The sequence below is a fragment of the Aspergillus nomiae genome, assembly GCF_001204775.2.
Source record: "Aspergillus nomiae NRRL 13137 chromosome Unknown contig00358, whole genome shotgun sequence".
In the NCBI taxonomy this organism is placed as follows: domain Eukaryota; kingdom Fungi; phylum Ascomycota; class Eurotiomycetes; order Eurotiales; family Aspergillaceae; genus Aspergillus; species Aspergillus nomiae.
The window spans coordinates 18,427-34,547 of record NW_015378413.1 but is presented as its reverse complement, the minus strand read 5'-3'; the positions used below and the strand labels follow the sequence as shown (position 1 = coordinate 34,547).

Genomic DNA, 16,121 nt, shown 5'->3' with positions numbered 1-16,121 from the left:
TTTTTCTTGTTTATTCCCAGAAACCAAGATTTCCAGTTTTTAAAGTTCATGGATTTCCTTCTGGAAGGAAGAAAAAAAAAAGTTGTTCTTCGATACGGTACAGTAAGTTTTTCCAAACGGATCCCACGTCTCCACCCAACCACACTGACTGTACCCGACGGAAGTCGATGGATACACTGTACAGGACTTCTGTACCGTCTCTGGTACCGTACTACCAATCAATCCAATGTACTTGGGATGTTGCAGATGTGTTAACAGTGGCAGACTTTTTCCTTTTTCCTATTCCTCGATTTTGAATTGTTAGCTTGACTCTTATTTTGGGAGTTCCCAGCGCTACCTCTCTGCGTCTCCCTTTCCTGCCTGCGATTTATACATACGTACAGACTACAGACTACATACATACATCTTGCAGAAGAGGATCCATATTATCAACCCAGCCGGAGGGATTCAAAAATTCCCGCCACTACGAACCCACGAAATTTTCAAACAGCATACAGAACAGAACAGGACAGGACAAGAACCCCACGGTCCCATTTCTTCTTCCCCCCCCGAAATCCACCTGGAAATCGATTCACAGCCACCAGGTGCCTTTCCCTCGGGTTATGCACAGAAACGCCGGATTCCAAGAATAACAATCAAAAAGAACCACTGCGCATTAACCACACGGAAAGGAAAAAAAAAAAGATCACAAAAAAAAGTGGTTCCAGTCTGGGGCCTTCGAGGAACAAACCCAGCTGTCACGCGTGGATTGTCAGCTCCATCCTTCATTGTTACTCGCCCCATCCAGATTATTCCTCCTCCGTAATATCAGGGGCGGGCGACACAAAGCGGGCCCTCACTGCTTTTTTGGAGTGATCGCAATCCAGAACGTCCATTCAGACTGGTTCACCCAGCGGTGGTTGTAAGATCTGACAAACGGGCGAAGAGAGCGCGAGACAGAGACAAGACCAGTGTCGAGTGAGTAAGTCTCCAAATAGAACGGGACGGAGACCATACGATTGGCATACATACATTCATACATCCACCATCCATCCATACATACAGTACATGCGCCTCTCTCACTCTCACTCTCACTCTCACTGATACTCTCCATCGCTTGGTCTTTCTTTTTTATTATTCGCATTCCCCTCTCGATCTCCGACTCACTCTCTCCATTCATTCATTCGAGTCCCTCCCCCGACTCCCCCATACATTCCTTTTCTTTGTACTCGACCGTCTGTCGCCATCGTCTCTCGTCTTTCCTTGTTGGTGGCGCAGATTGGGTTTTATAGCAGGCAGATCCGTGGGATATCTTCGTCTCTTCTGCAGCCCGCAAACCTACACCCGACCTTGAGGACGATTGTATTTTTATCCGTATTTTGGATTTTGGGGAGTTGATTACATTGTCCTCCGTACTTTGCCTCGATCTTCTTTTTGGATTGGGAAACTTTTGAAGTGACGTTGTTCCTACATCGGATTTACTAGTTGGTCCGCCTGGCAGCCATGAAGGTATGTGGATGGATCTCACATTCCCCCTTCTTGTTTCAAGTTCCTCGCGCTTCGTCTTTTCCCGCCCCTCGTTTATCTCGATTATCGCTTGTGACCAGCATCCCCAATTTTGTGGTCGCTCACTTGGACTCCCCAGAATTAATTAATCGATTCATTCGTTAGGCCATCCGACGCTCCCTCAAAGGGGAAAAGGACCCCAAACCCCACCACCACCACCACCATCTGTCGATTACGCCCAAGTCAGCGATTGCGATCCTGCCCCCGAAAAAGGTGTGTATCTCGCATGTTTTACCTTTCGGTATCGTCATGTTTAGTTGCCATTTCGCTTTCTTACCATCCATTTCCTTTCCCCAGTTCAGTCCCGCCTTTCTTTTTTCTGGTTGTTTTCCCCCTTCTCTCTCTCTCTTCCTCCTTCCCTCGGCTTTTACTAGTCGGATCGTTCCCCTTCTTGGCAACCAACAACAAAAAACGAAAAAAAAAAAAAAAAAGACGACTAATCGATCAACCACCCCCCTGGGTGGCGCGCAGGTTATCAAAGCTCTTTACGATTACCAACCAGAGCCCGGCAATACCCAGGAATTGGCCTTCAGCAAGGGAGACTTCTTTCACGTGATCAGCAGGGAGGACGACTTGGATTGGTACGAAGCGTGTAATCCCCTCATCCCTACCGCTAGGGGGTTGGTGCCTGTGTCGTTTTTTGAGATCATCGGCAAGAACGAAAGAAATAGCGCCGGTTCGCTGGACCTACATAAGAAGAAGGAATCCCACGACTCCGGTTTCTCTGATCGAGCCCCAGCTGCCTTCCCTGGTCCCGACGTCGTCAACGGTTCGCCGAAACACAATCCTCCCCCCGCCTTCCTGAGAATGTCAACACTAGGCAAGGGCTCGAGCCCCATGGTCTACGGTGTCGTCCAGTATGACTTCCAGGCCGAGCGACCGGACGAGCTCGCCGCCAAAGCCGGCGAGGCCATCATCGTCATCGCCCAGTCCAACCCGGAATGGTTTGTCGCCAAACCCATCGGTCGCCTGGGCGGCCCCGGTCTCATCCCGGTCTCGTTCATTGAGCTGCGGGATATGCAGTCGGGTCAAGCGGTGACGGATCCCCTCGACGCTGTGCGACGCGCTGGAGTGCCCAAGGTGGAGGAATGGAAGAAGATGACCGCCGACTACAAAAATAGCAGCATCACGTTGGGCAAGATCGACTCCGCCGCAGCGGCGGCGAACAATGTGAACTCGGTGACCGCCGGCATGGAAAAGATGTCCATGAGCCATCAGAGCACCGCCCATTTGAGCCAGAACGGAAATTCTTATGTGAGTCGCAACGCTTCCCCTTGCCACCCCGTTCGGGATCCCGCGGATCGCCGTGCTAACCCGTCGTCCGGTTAGGGCTACCATCATCGCAATCCCAGCAAAGGTTCGCTCGCACAGCATATGTCTCACCAGTCGGTGCAAAGCTACCACCAGCCCCTGGTGGCCCCGGTCGCCGCGTCCATTCCTCGCTACTGCTTCGACAACGATAAATACTGGTACATCATCGAGGCGAAGATGGAGGACGGTCGCTGTTGGGAACTCTCCCGGTATTACCACGACTTTTATGACTTTCAGATCGCCCTCTTGACGCAGTTTGAAGAAGAGGCCGGGAACCGAGGCAAGCCGCGGACCTTACCGTTCATGCCCGGCCCGGTCACCCACGTTACCGATGCGATCTCCAACGGCCGCCGCCAGAACTTGGACGAGTATATTCGGAAACTGCTGGCCATGCCGCCCCACATCTCCCGCTGTCAGTTGGTCCGCGAATTGTTTGCTCCTCGCGCGGGAGACTTCGAAATCGACCCCAGCGCGTTTGGCGAGGATGTGCGGTTCTCCGGGGGGTCGCACCACTCGGCGCATGAGGACCTCCGCAGCGCGTCCCGCCAGTCCTCGCAGGCTCAGGTCCACCCCCCGCCCGACCGGAACTCGCACCAGCGGGCTCAGGCGTCGATCTCGCACAGCAACGGCATGCCCCCGCCGATGAACCGACAGGCCAGCTCTCTGACGCAGGTCTCCAGCTCGAGCAGCGGCGCCTTGAAAGTCAAGGTGTCCTTCCAGGGCGATCTCATCGCGATTCGAGTCCCGAACGATATCAGCTTTCAGCAGCTGCGCGAGAAGCTCATGGATCGCCTGAAGATCAACACTGAAATCGCGGTGCAATACAAGGACGAGCCGTCGGGCGCCTACGTCGACCTGGTCAGCGACAGCGATCTCGATACGGCCATTCAACGCAATTCCAAGCTGACGTTATTCGTGGAGCTCGTCTGAGGAGCTCCTTTCCGGATTTATCATAGAAACTTGATTCCCGAGGGCATGTTGCGATAGATTTGTTGATTATCTGCATTGACATGCCTGTTTTCTTCTTTTCGACCTCCCCAGGTTCCTGGTGGGCACGGTGCAACGGTGTTATGGTTTCTTTCTCTTATGAGCCATCTGTCGATTCCCCGGAGGCTGATGGATGATAAGAATGTGATGTCCGACATGTTTATGCCATTATGTATCTCTTTATCGTGTTTGTTGTCTTGCATTGGTTTTTTGGGCCATGGTTGATTGTGATTTTCTCATACCCTTTTGATGCACAGTCGATCCCATGTACATAACGTTTTCTAATTTTTTTTTATTTTGCATATACACATTGCAGGCTTCATAGCCTTCTGCCTCCTTATTGACTCTGTTCCTTGATGTACCCACGTAGACTCATCACTTGATGGGCATTCGGGTGAAGGTAATCTTCGGGGAAGCTCAGTTTGCTCCGTGTAGCTTTCTTCGGTGAGTGATCAACGCCTGATCCTTTGACTAGGGTAATGGCAAGTTCTGAAGCACCAATGCTTCGTGTGGTGGGAATGGTGCCAGGCTCGTCACCAGCAAATGCAGCAAGGCTGACGAGCTATGAGCAGCTAAGCAGAGAAACGCAAGGCAGGAATTCCGAGTATGCCCCAAAAATACTGTCATCCGCTTTGCAGGAATATATCTTCCAGGCAAGGCCCGTACTGCAGCGAGGCGTGTGTTTTCTTTTTATACTCAATTGACTTGACCGGAATCTGTGGTGATCTTCAACTATACTTGGGTTACGGGGCGAACACTCTCGTCTTTGCTGACATGCATCTGGCCATTGATACAGGGATGAAACAGGTCAATCTTCACACGAACTGCATACTCTGGCCTTAGAGACCATGTCTTTATATATCCGCAAATATTCCAGATGGACCCATTTAGTTGGTTTATATATCTCAATCTGGCCACCGTCGAAGGTCGCAAAGTGCCTGGTAAAAATCAATCAGCTAGCTTATTCTCACCGCAGTGTTCTCACTGTCCTGGCAATAATGGTCATTAACCTGAAGGTGATGGCTTGATGGAATTTGATATCGTCACAACTTGTCGAAGGATGTTTCTTCGTGAGCCAAGAGCCAGGGTCTTATTGTGCCAAAGGATAACATATCACTGTGACTTATCTCAGTAACCCATATCTTCGTTTACTGAGAATATACTAATGAAGGTGATCCAGCATCTCTATGCTATATCTCTGTATACTAAGTTTGAAAGGTATTTATGTTACTGTTAAACTACTCCACTCAGTCTACATATACACAAGCCTGGATCTCAACTGAATCGCTACAGTTAATAAAAGGATGCCCACTCACTCCACCTTAACCTCCCACTGCGTTCGCCTAATGATGGCATTCTGACTTCCATCGCTATCGATGCTCCTCATCTCAGCATCGTCAACCGCACTGTTGCGTTGCGACTTCTGCTTGTCACCCCCATCCCTCAACCCCCCCGATACCGTTGTGACGGTCTGACATTGCCCTCTGGGGTTCAACCGAGACTTTGCACCGAGCAACTCCTCCTTGCGCACTCGCGAACCTCGCTCCATCGACTGCAGCGCATAGCTCCCGGCGGAGCGAGAGCGACTGTAGTAGGTGCCGCCCGGCTCACAGTCCATGTGCGTGGTGGCACCCATGTTCAAGTCGAAGACCTGGAGGAACTTGCGAAGGCACGGAAAAGTGGCCGACATCAGCGAAAAGTGCATGGCCACTTCGGTAAACAGGACGGTGTCGGTGATTGCGAACGTCGCGTCGGCGGCGTTGTCTTTTGTCGTGCTTTGCTGGAGAAATACGAGGCGCACAATGATGGGAATCGCTGTTCTTGAGGAACGTCAGCGGGCACAGCATATTGACCGTGGATACGTACAGCAGCTGCAGAGAAAAGGCCATGACCACAGTTATTTTGGTCGCTGAGGCGACCCGCAGATCCCACACCATTAGGACGACAAGGCATGGAAGCAGAAGCTCAATAAACATGTTTCCCGCCTCGACTGCCGTCCATTGGGCAAACTGATAGCCTTGTTAGATATGGCCCTTGTTCGGGGAAGACGACTATCATACCATGCTGCCACATTGATCCACTGCCCCGACGTTCCATGGCATGGGGAGTTTGCATTGGAAGGCAATCAGGAACAGCGAGATGACTCCCCAGAGCAGGATGAATCCGGTCAGAAGCTGGCTCGCTTTGAGGTGGAGTTTCGTTCTGGTGAGACGCGCGATGAGAAGGGAGATCGAGATCTTCGACGAACAGACGACGATGGGATACAGGAGCCAGGCGATATAGATGCCCTAGAATATCGCCCAAGTCAGTTATCACAGTAGCTTGGCCCACAAAGACTGGGCCTGCTTACCTTTAGTCCCGATTCGATTTGATCATCAGTGAGCAAAGCTTCTTTCTTGCCGATCCCATCTCGTACTGCTTGGAGGATCACGGCTGTTTGCACGGTCCCGATAATCTGAATAACATCTCGTCAGCGCCCTGACAATGACTGGCTTACAGAGTACCTGGTGCTTACCGTCCCGAATAGGGCGGCTACATCGTCCAAGCCAAAGGGGGGATTCAGCTTCACGCGGAGATACACCCGGATGCCAATGATGAGAATTGACCAGCTCAGGCCAATCAGAGCCGCGATAATGATGAAGGCGCTATGGTCGTCTGGTGTCACCTGGACGTAGGAGTCTCCATCAGCGTTGCTGGACGACATCAGGAACGCACATTCCCGGAGTCGAATCAATCAGAAGATCAACCCTGCAATGAAGACGTGGAGAGCCAGACGAAAGCATTATCTACTTCCCAGAAAGCCACCTCTTCTGAGCCAGGGGACATTATTCAACGTTCCATATGGGAAAAGCGAACTATACTATACTAGTGAAGTTTCTCTGGTGCGGTCCTCCGGCATCGGGTTGTGTTAACGTGAAGGAGGATCCTTTTCGATGTAACTCTGCTGATTGATACTCACCGAAGGAATAAATCCCTGCATCTGCATAGGAATAGCTGCATTCCTTCTAACACTGCCAGCCCCGTTGGCAGTAGTCGCATGCGCCTAGTCTGTGGATGTTACCTTAATATGCACTACATTGCTATCATTTCAATGCCGGTTTCCTACAATCTACGCTCCCTCTTGCCTCTTCGTCATTTGTTAATATTCACCAGCCGACACGGAGTCGTAACAACCGGAGTGCGCCCAGAGACAACGCACATATTCGCCCCCATGCCAGAAAGTCGACTTTGCCTTGACGGGAGTTACGCATTTGTCACTAAGATCTTGGCTCGGAAGATTTTGCACGGCAGATCCCATTCGTGGCGGGGCGATCCTATATTCATTAGTAGTTAAATGCAACGTTATACGGGTACGGACCCCCTTCGTGCCCTAACTCGCCGGCCTAGACTGTTCAAACCGTTTTGGCGCAACTTTGACAGAAAAAGGTCCACTATAGCCCCTGTCCAAACTTATCCTCGTTATTTGTAGTTTCTGGCGCCATTTACGTACATGTAACTAGCCCCATTATGATTTGAACTCAGAACTGTCAGAGAAGAATGTGGAAAAAAGCAAAACTCAACAATACCCTCCTCTCTCTCTACCAACTCCCCCCTTTCTCTTGCCTTTGCTGTAGGTGCTCTATATCTATCTCATCAACATGCTATCCAGTGGACAACTGGAATTGAAGGAGGTCGGTTCGGTCCGTTCTCCACATGTAGAAGAGAGAAATGGCCCGCTTGACCCCGACTTGTCCGACGATGTCAAGGCAGGCTTCACCGTGAACGACCAGCGGGATATGCAGCGCATGGGCAAGAAGCAGGAGTTACGGGTTTGTCTACCTCGGGATGTGTGGCTTTCCGGCAGGACTGACTGAGCATGCAGAGGAACTTCCGCATGGCCAGCACCATCGGTTTCACGACTTGTGTCATGGGTACATGGGAGATCCTATTGACGTACACCCCCCATATTACACGCGTGTTTAGCACCAGGCTAATGCAAAGCCAGCTCCAACACCCCTGGTCTGATAGCCGGCGGACGACCGGCTCTGTTTTGGTCCTTAGTATGGGCATACTGCGGGCAGTTCTTCATCGTGCTCTCCATGGCGGAGATGTCTTCCATGTAAGCATGGGTACGGCTTTTGTGACTATGGTCTGACTGTGACTAGGGCACCCACTGCGGGCGGACAGTACCATGTAAGTGGCATATAGCGAACGTAACTCACTCGGCGCTGCTGACATCTCTGCCAGTGGGTTTCCGAATTCGCTCCTCGGGCCTACCAGAAATTCCTCAGTTATGCCTCTGGTAAGTCCATTGCAAATGATCCTCAACTACGTTCACGACTGAGTATAATAGGATGGCTTTCAACGATATCCTGGCAGAGCATCGTCGCCCTTGATGCTTACCTGGCTGGAACGATAGTGCAAGGCCTCATCTCACTGAATGACGACACGTACTTGCCAGCACGCTGGCAGGGAACGTTGCTCGTCTTTGCTGCAGCAATCGGCATGTCATTGTTCAATATCTTCGGCGCGAAGCATCTGCCATTGGCGGAAGGGATCTTCGTTACATGTCATTTCTTTGCCTTTATTCCAGTGATCGTGACCCTGCTCGTACTCGCCCCCAAGGCAAAGGCAGAAGATGTCTTCACTGGATTTACAGATTATGGGTCCGGATGGCCATCTCTCTCATGGACGGTCATGGTCGGCCAGGTATCTTGCATGTTTGTCGTGCTGGGTGAGACTCCATGCTCAAATTTTAGACAACTTGGGTAGCTAATCCTTACACTCTACTTTTCTAGGGTCTGACTCTGTCGCACACATGTGTAAGTGATGACTGACACATCATATAGAGCTTTGTACTGACATTCCGGTAGCGGAAGAGATTGAAAATGCCAGCGTCATCGTTCCAAAGTCGATGATCTGGGCGTTCCTCCTGAACATCCCTTTCGCGTTTGGCCTGCTCCTCACATACCTGTTCTGCATGCCCGACGTGCAAAGTGCCCTCGACTCTCCCACGGGCTTCCCATTTATCCATGTCTTCCGCCAGGCAGTTGATAACACTGCCGGTGCTACCATACTCGTTGTGATTGTCCTTATCTTGATTGTCATGATCACGATTAGCTCTCTGGCATCGGCTTCGCGTCAGACCTTTGCCTTTGCGCGCGACAATGGCCTGCCCTTTGCAAACTGGCTAGGAGAGGTAGGTTTCGTACCAGCCCTAGTCTGGTTGATATAACTCACACGTAGCATTCTGCAGGTCAACCCACGACTACATATCCCGGTCAACTCTATCATTGTCACCTGTCTCTTCTCAATGGCAATGTCTCTCATCAACATCGGCTCGACCGTCGCCTTCAATGCCATGCTCTCTCTATCGACCACCGCGTTGATGGCGACCTATCTCATCTCGATCGGCTGTATCATTGCTCGTCGCATTTCCCAGGATCCCCCGCTCCCACCATCGCGATGGACGCTGGGCCGTTTTGGTCTGCCCGTTAATATCCTGGCCATGGTGTATGCCAGCTGGTCTTTCTTCTGGAGTTTCTGGCCCAACGCGTACAATGTCAATGCCGAGAACTTCAACTGGGCGTCGGTGTTGTTCGTGGGGCTGATGGGCATCTCGACGATTGTGTACTGGGCCTATGCGAGGAAGCACTACGATGGACCGGTGGTTAAGGTGGAGGGAAGGAAGTTCCAGTAGTCTATTAATGAGGGCCAGTCTCACAACCGGAAAAGTCTGGTTGGTGGTGTTGATGGGATGTGTATGGACTGGATATCGATGCTGTCGAGTAAGGCTTAGTGGCATGTATAGTGTACACCTCTTTCTATTCTCTATTCTATATTTGACTTAGTCTTTGAATCTTATTATAATATAATATAATGTGGTTAGATCTTTGCTGCTTTTGTAAGATCTCATTTTGACTAGGGTTATGCCACCCTGATAACCCAAGAGAGAGAGCAGTTGCAACATGTCTAACTGTATATAGCGACTTTGGTTCAACGTGAACTGATATGCCTGTTTGGATTGTACATTTATCATACCAGTGAAAGCCAACTCATGAAGACTTTTGTATCTAAGTGCTTCGAAGATATATTTCGATATGCTATGAGAAGGCAGTGCTGATGACGAGGTCTATACGATGCAACGTTTCCGGGGCGTGATATGGTCTGATGCAAGGTAATCATGAAAATGGTTTTAGGGGTATCTAGGGCACACCGTGTCATACAACTCAGCGTTTATAAGGGCACTAATTTGTCCTTCTTATGCTAATGCCAAAGTGACAGCAGAAGTGGTTCGTTATAATGACTGCAGGAAGTATCTAGAATCAGACCTGCTTTCATTGCTTGATATATTCACAACGTCTACCGTCCAAACATTGCCCATGGGACAGACTTTGAAAAAGGTGCCTAATCGACTCTGTCTGTAAAGTATGTACAAGAATGTAGAGATTGAGGACGAGTGCAGCAATAGAAGGGGTGCAAAGCTGGAGCCGGAGGAACATAGCTCAAAGCCGAAGACAAAAAGGCTAGTGGGAAGCATTAAAGTCCTGAGAGTAGTGGAACAAAACACTAATCATTTTGACCTTATGTCCTGAGCGTTAGGCTAACTCCATTCCCTGATCGCGGTTCCAGCCTGACCGGCCCATTTACGGTTGAAGATAGGGTACACTAGGATTCTAGAAAAAGGAAAGACACATTGCAGAGTATCAATTTGGCCGATTGTGGTCCAATGGTCTCTATATAAGCGATGATTTTAAACACGCTGTGGAGTGCGGGCGAGCCTTGTAACTTCGAGGAGGTTCGTTGAGTTGATTGGTGTTGTGGGATCTGGTTGATATAGATTAGGAGACGATATTGGCAAGCTTGCGATGCTCCAGTTAATACCTGAAGCTTTCACTGCCCTAGAAATACATTGTCATGCGAAGCTTTCACATAGAACGAGCTCTAGTCTGGGGATAGTTGTGCATTTCCAGCTCGTGTATATCCTCGATCGTCCTCCCAGAGCCGGATTTCCAACTACCTTCCAAGGCTTTCGATTCAGAGATATCGAGATACGTATTAGCGGAGTAGTCTGGAGATCCGCGCGGTCTTCTTCGGCATAGTGCCTTTATCAGTGGCCGATAACATGGTAAACAGGCAGCGAGCAAGTAAACACCAGGTTCAAAAATACTCCAGTTGACAAAGGTGACCGATGCCCAGGTGCCGTCCTCAAGGGGATCATGCTGGAAAAATGCGACGCATCGTATGATGGATGTAATCATGCCTCTAGACAAGGGTGAGCTTGCTATAGCCACAACAACAATATACGAAAGTGGGTGGATGGGACTCATACACGCTTCCGGTCAGGATTGTCACGGCCAACCCTATCTTAACTTGCACGCTGACCTGGAGTTTCCAGATAACTGGCTGGGGAAGTATGAGCATGAAGAAATTCATGATCACATTTGTGAGAGTTCCCCATCGAAAAAATAGAGGTAGATCGATGCAGTGTCCTGGAATGCTCTTGTCCCAGAGGCATTCCACTGGAATACATTCAAGAGCACCGGTGAGAATGTCAGCCACTCCTAAGGCGATAACCAACCACATTAAGATGTAACAGGCTACCCGATATCCCTTCTCGGGGAAGACACAAAGATAAAGAGTAAGCATCACCACCCGAGGGATCATACAGGCGGCCGAGTACAGTATGGGGCATACGAGAAGAATCTTCGTCCATGGAATCAAGGCTTCTGGATCGATCACTTTGACAACGTCGAGATGCCATCCAACCCGTCCTAACTGGGCACCCACTAAAGTTCGTTCAGCGGACAGCTCTTTTTCACCTCGTATAACGGGGCAGTCTGCTTACGTATACCGTTTATATCCAAGCCAAGACAAATGACAAGCCCTGGCAATATGTCTAAAGATCGACAAGCCGTTTACAATGGCTTAGATCAAACAGTTGCATGTGTTCTACTAAACAAGATATATATACAGTAGAATGACACCTGGAGCCACCGCCCATCCGACAGATTGTCGTTCTCTACTCATGTTTATGGATCTAGATAGAAAGCCTTGTCAGCCGTAACCACATGTGCGTGACCTAAATAGCGACATTTGGTGGCATTTGCTAACTTCTGGACTTGCTTCTTCCTATCAAGCAAAAGATTATTCGCCAGACTTTCCACTAACTCCACATATGGGCCGGGATCTTCCCGCTGCTGCCCCCACTAGGGTAAGACGAGAACGGATATAGGACTCCATTGGAGGCAACGATCGACGAGGATTCCTGGGTATAACTTACTCTTGAGTGGTTCATACCTTCGATGCAACCCTCCAGCCGCCCCGCCTGACACGGAGAATCACAAAGCAGAGGAGAGAAAGTACATAGCTAACCCCAGAAAAGACGCAGGCAAACCTGAAGCTGTCCCCATCCTGCGCCGCAATGGCTCCCGCAATAGGAGGGCCGGTAAGACCACCGATGGCGCCAATGGCAAGGGTTAGGCCGACGCGGACCCCCACCTCACTTATGGGGGATAGAATAGCAATTAAGACAGGGCCCAACCCGACCCCTCCCCCTGACCCAATTCCGAAGAGAGTAGTGAAGGTCAAAATCGCCCCGTTGCTACGTGCTGGGAGCCATAATGCTAGGACAAGGGCGGCGGTGAAGGTGGTCATGACGATCATGACGTTGAATGCACCCACACGGTCAGCGATGTAGTTGGGTACAGTACGACCGAAGAAGCTAGACAATTTTGAATTAGCTTGGCGACAGTCGAACGATGCCACAGAAAAGGGGCCCTCTTACCTAGCGCCGTTGAGGATTGGTATGAGGCTTAGTGCGAGGCTTGGAGACATTCCGTGCTGCATGGACACCACCGCGATGTAATTAAAGGGGACAAACATGCCCCCTGCATCCCGTTAATGCATCGAATCCTCCGGTGGAACCCGCGCACTTACAGTAGAGGAAAAAGCAAGCTGCAGCCAGAACACAAAAGTTCAGCTCGCGGAGGGGCCGGGTATAATCACTAGCTTTGAAAGGCCGCGGATGATGCACCAATGACGACGAGATCGTGAGGTTGGCGAAGATCATCATAGCTAAGACAAGGAAAGCACAGATTCTCATGGTCCAGGCGAAACCCACTTGGGGGATAAGATGTTGGACCATTAGTGGAAAAATGACCCCACCAAGGGAGGAGCCCGCCACAGTCAGCCCAGAGGCAATGGCACGCCTTCTCCGGAACCACGTATAGGGCTATAATCAGCCGGTGGGTCAGCATCAGTAACGTTGTTCGGAAGGAGCCGTCCTTACAGCGCTCATCGATGGGGTGAAGATCATGGCGCAACCGAGGCCCGAGCAAACAGACTGACTTAGCATGAACTGATAATACTCCCGGGACAGGCTAGCCATCATGAGACCAAAGAAATGGACCAGCGTGCCGATCGCGATGGGAATCCGTGGACCATAGTTGTCAAAAAGCTTACCCGCTATAGGTGAGGGGAATAACATTAGGAAAACTTCTGGTGATTAGTACTGCAGAAGGCTTCCGGTAGATATACACTGGAAGGTGGCACACACACTCCATTGAAGTTATCCACGAGATTGTTGAACTGCTGTAGCCTTTCAACAGGCTCGCCTCGTACTCCGCTTGGAAGACCCCAATGCAGTTAACCCAGCCAAAGGAGGCGAAAAGGGCTGCCGATGAACCTGCGACAGCCCTCCATGCTTTGGCGCTGCGTTCGGGATCGGCTTTTGGATCCTCCGCGTGTTGTTGGACTTCCGTGGTTGGGTCTGGTAAAGAAGAATCCGCGAGTGTTTTCGCGCTTGGTGTATGGGGAGAAGAGGCCATCGAATCGACCATATGGGCATAACAATGTCAACGGAGAATTGAAGGAAAGGAAAGGAAAGGAAAAGAAGGGGAAACAATTGTCAGGTACGTGGTTATGTATGTTCTTAACATAGTCTGCTGGAGTGTATACCATAGTTGGTGATCACATGTTGGAGTGAACCCTGGTCGAATTTGGGTTCTTCTTTTCTTTGTTCTTGTTCTCTCGCTCTTTTTTCTTTCCTTTCCTTTTTTTTTTTCTTTTTTCCCTCTTATTTAATGGTCTTATCGATCATTGAATGGTATAAATAGCCAGTAGTTACTACTGCCCGCAATCCACTTGCTCTAGTTTTGTTTCTCATCCCTCGCCCAGATTCGACCATCCAACACCGAAACTTGAATAGCACCAAAAGAATGTCCTCCAATAACTTCCGTATCACCGAACATACCGTACCTGGCTGTCACATTCGCGAGTATGCCGGGAGCACCGCTGGCCGCCAGGAAGACGTCCTGCAGCTGCATGTCAAGCAGTATACACCTCTAGAACGACCAGAGCCGCTCTCTCCAGAGGCGGTTACGATCATTGCTGCCCACGGTGTTGGCCTTGCCAAGGTATCCATGATTTTCAAGTGGTCCCTCTCCTAAATGTTATCCCTGGATGACCGCTAAATGTAGAATAGGAGCTGTATGAGCCACTGTGGGATGAGATACTACAACGCGCCGAGCAAAACAATTTCCAGATTCGCAGCATCTGGGTTGCAGAGGCGGCGAACATGGGAATGAGCGCCATTCTCAACGAAGACAAGCTTAGCACTGATTGTAAGTTCCACTACCTTCTCAAGCAGCTGGTTAGTTGATCGATCAACATAGTTTCCTGGATGGACCATTCTCGTGATCTTCTCTTGATGATCAACCACTTTCGTGAGCAGATGCCCCGGCCCCTGGTTGGGCTGGGCCACAGTTTCGGCGGAAATATCATGTACGTTTGAGCCCCATGGACTTGGGACGACCTGAGATAGTCTAATATGGTTTCGATCTCCCTAGAACTAATCTGGCTTTCTTACATCCACGGCTCTTTACTACACTCATCCTCCTGGATCCGGTCATCCAGTTGAACCCGCCAACCATGGGCTTTGGTGCCGACCCTCCAAGCGCTATTAATTTCACGTTATACCGTCAGGATGTCTGGCCAAATCGCCAAGCTGCCACGGCAGCCTATCGAAAAATGTTCCCTAAGATGGACCCCCGCTGTGTGGATCGCATGGCGAAGTTTGGATTTCGTGACCTCCCCACGGCTCTGCATCCCGAGCCCTTGGAAGGGAGTGACCCAGCCAACCCACCTGTAACTCTGACCACCTCTAAGTACCAGGACATGGTTGCTCAGATACGTGAAAACTTCTCTGCACGCACGCCAGATGGTCGAATCCAGATCGACCGTTCAACGCACGCCGACATGGACCCGCTGGCCGCTTTCATCCCTATGTATCGCCCGGAGCCGCGCGCCACATTCTTTCGCCTCCCAACCCTTCGACCCTCGGTAATATGGGTTTTGGGGGAGAAGAGCTATCTTCGACTTGATGAGATCCGAGAAGGAATCAAAACATGCGGTCACGGCATTGGAGGCAGTGGAGGAGACTCTCAGGGAAAGGTCAAAGAAGCTGTGATACCAAAGGGCAGCCATCTATTCCCCTTTGAAAATGTGGCTGAGGCCGCCGAGGTTAGTTCTGCATGGCTGGGGCAAGAAGTGCAAAAGTTTGTCATTACGGAGAAGGACTGGGCCGTGAAGAGACAGTCCATGACCAAACGCGAGCACCTTGTACTTGGTGAAGATTGGTTTAAGACTATCAAGCCTCTCAGCGCATTTCGCTCTCCTAGAAAGCCAGGCAAAGAGCGCTTGTAGCTAACCCGTTATACTTTAACCTAACCTCTTTTAGTATATGGTAGATGCCAGATGGTGGTTAATGCAGCTGTCCCCTTTTCTTGGATACACCGCTTCATATAATTGAACTTGCTATTAGAACGTAGGATCCACCTTGGGTCTTCTCAGACTGTTATAAGAGACCTGGAAAAGTATATCATCCGCGACAAGAGACCATCTACTAGAGCAACACGACATGAATATATAGAAGAGAAACTAGCTTGAACCATAGTAACTTAGTACGCCCCGCTGTGTTTGTGTTCTGAAGCCCTAAAGTCTCTTTCAAAATTGGACTATTGATCCCTCCCTACTTACATTAAAATTATCCCGGATTTTGTACCCACCTGCAGGCAGAGGTCAATGGTGTGAGAACCTCGGGGTGTTTACATAGAAAGTAAAACGTAGCTGATAATGCTGTGTTCGCAGTATCAAACCCTTTTTCGAATGTTAGCAAAGTGTAGCCAAAGCCTACCCAGTACCAAGGACTTCAAGCATGCCAGCGCCGAGGAGTAGGGTTGCCTCGCCCATCATCTCCGCCTGTGAATACCCCTTCGCCGGTCTCCGGATCTCGCGCC

The 16,121-nt window shown here is 50.2% G+C and overlaps 5 protein-coding genes across 5 annotated transcripts; 3 read left to right on the top strand and 2 right to left on the bottom strand.

Annotated features, from left to right (window-relative positions):
• Nucleotides 1-1,482: 1,482 nt before the first annotated feature.
• ANOM_008705 (phosphatidylinositol-3-phosphate-binding protein BEM1) lies at nucleotides 1,483-3,786 on the top strand (the record flags this gene model as incomplete). The annotated part of the gene is made up of 4 exons (XM_015553961.1): nucleotides 1,483-1,488; nucleotides 1,651-1,758; nucleotides 2,017-2,799; nucleotides 2,875-3,786. The coding sequence occupies 4 exons, from the start codon at nucleotides 1,483-1,485 to the stop codon at nucleotides 3,784-3,786; spliced, it is 1,809 nt and encodes a 602-aa protein (XP_015403219.1).
• Nucleotides 3,787-5,155: 1,369 nt separating this feature from the next.
• On the bottom strand, nucleotides 5,156-6,547 carry ANOM_008704 (uncharacterized protein; the record flags this gene model as incomplete). The annotated part of the gene is made up of 5 exons (XM_015553960.1): nucleotides 5,156-5,663; nucleotides 5,710-5,852; nucleotides 5,904-6,131; nucleotides 6,194-6,298; nucleotides 6,359-6,547. 5 exons carry the CDS (start codon nucleotides 6,545-6,547, stop codon nucleotides 5,156-5,158), a joined length of 1,173 nt encoding a protein of 390 aa, XP_015403218.1.
• Nucleotides 6,548-7,481: 934 nt separating this feature from the next.
• On the top strand, nucleotides 7,482-9,523 carry ANOM_008703 (amino acid transporter; the record flags this gene model as incomplete). Its single annotated transcript, XM_015553959.1, has 9 exons — nucleotides 7,482-7,652; nucleotides 7,706-7,776; nucleotides 7,829-7,942; nucleotides 7,989-8,016; nucleotides 8,071-8,125; nucleotides 8,177-8,557; nucleotides 8,622-8,645; nucleotides 8,697-9,022; nucleotides 9,080-9,523. 9 exons carry the CDS (start codon nucleotides 7,482-7,484, stop codon nucleotides 9,521-9,523), a joined length of 1,614 nt encoding a protein of 537 aa, XP_015403223.1.
• A 1,228-nt stretch (nucleotides 9,524-10,751) lies between these two features.
• Nucleotides 10,752-11,634, bottom strand: ANOM_008702 (uncharacterized protein; the record flags this gene model as incomplete). Its single annotated transcript, XM_015553958.1, has 2 exons — nucleotides 10,752-11,088; nucleotides 11,156-11,634. Coding segments are annotated over 2 exons (816 nt in total), but the record flags the coding sequence as incomplete, so codon positions are not given.
• Nucleotides 11,635-14,042: 2,408 nt separating this feature from the next.
• ANOM_008701 (alpha/beta hydrolase) lies at nucleotides 14,043-15,528 on the top strand (the record flags this gene model as incomplete). Its single annotated transcript, XM_015553957.1, has 4 exons — nucleotides 14,043-14,240; nucleotides 14,309-14,447; nucleotides 14,499-14,607; nucleotides 14,673-15,528. 4 exons carry the CDS (start codon nucleotides 14,043-14,045, stop codon nucleotides 15,526-15,528), a joined length of 1,302 nt encoding a protein of 433 aa, XP_015403221.1.
• Between the last annotated feature and the right edge of the window lie 593 nt (nucleotides 15,529-16,121).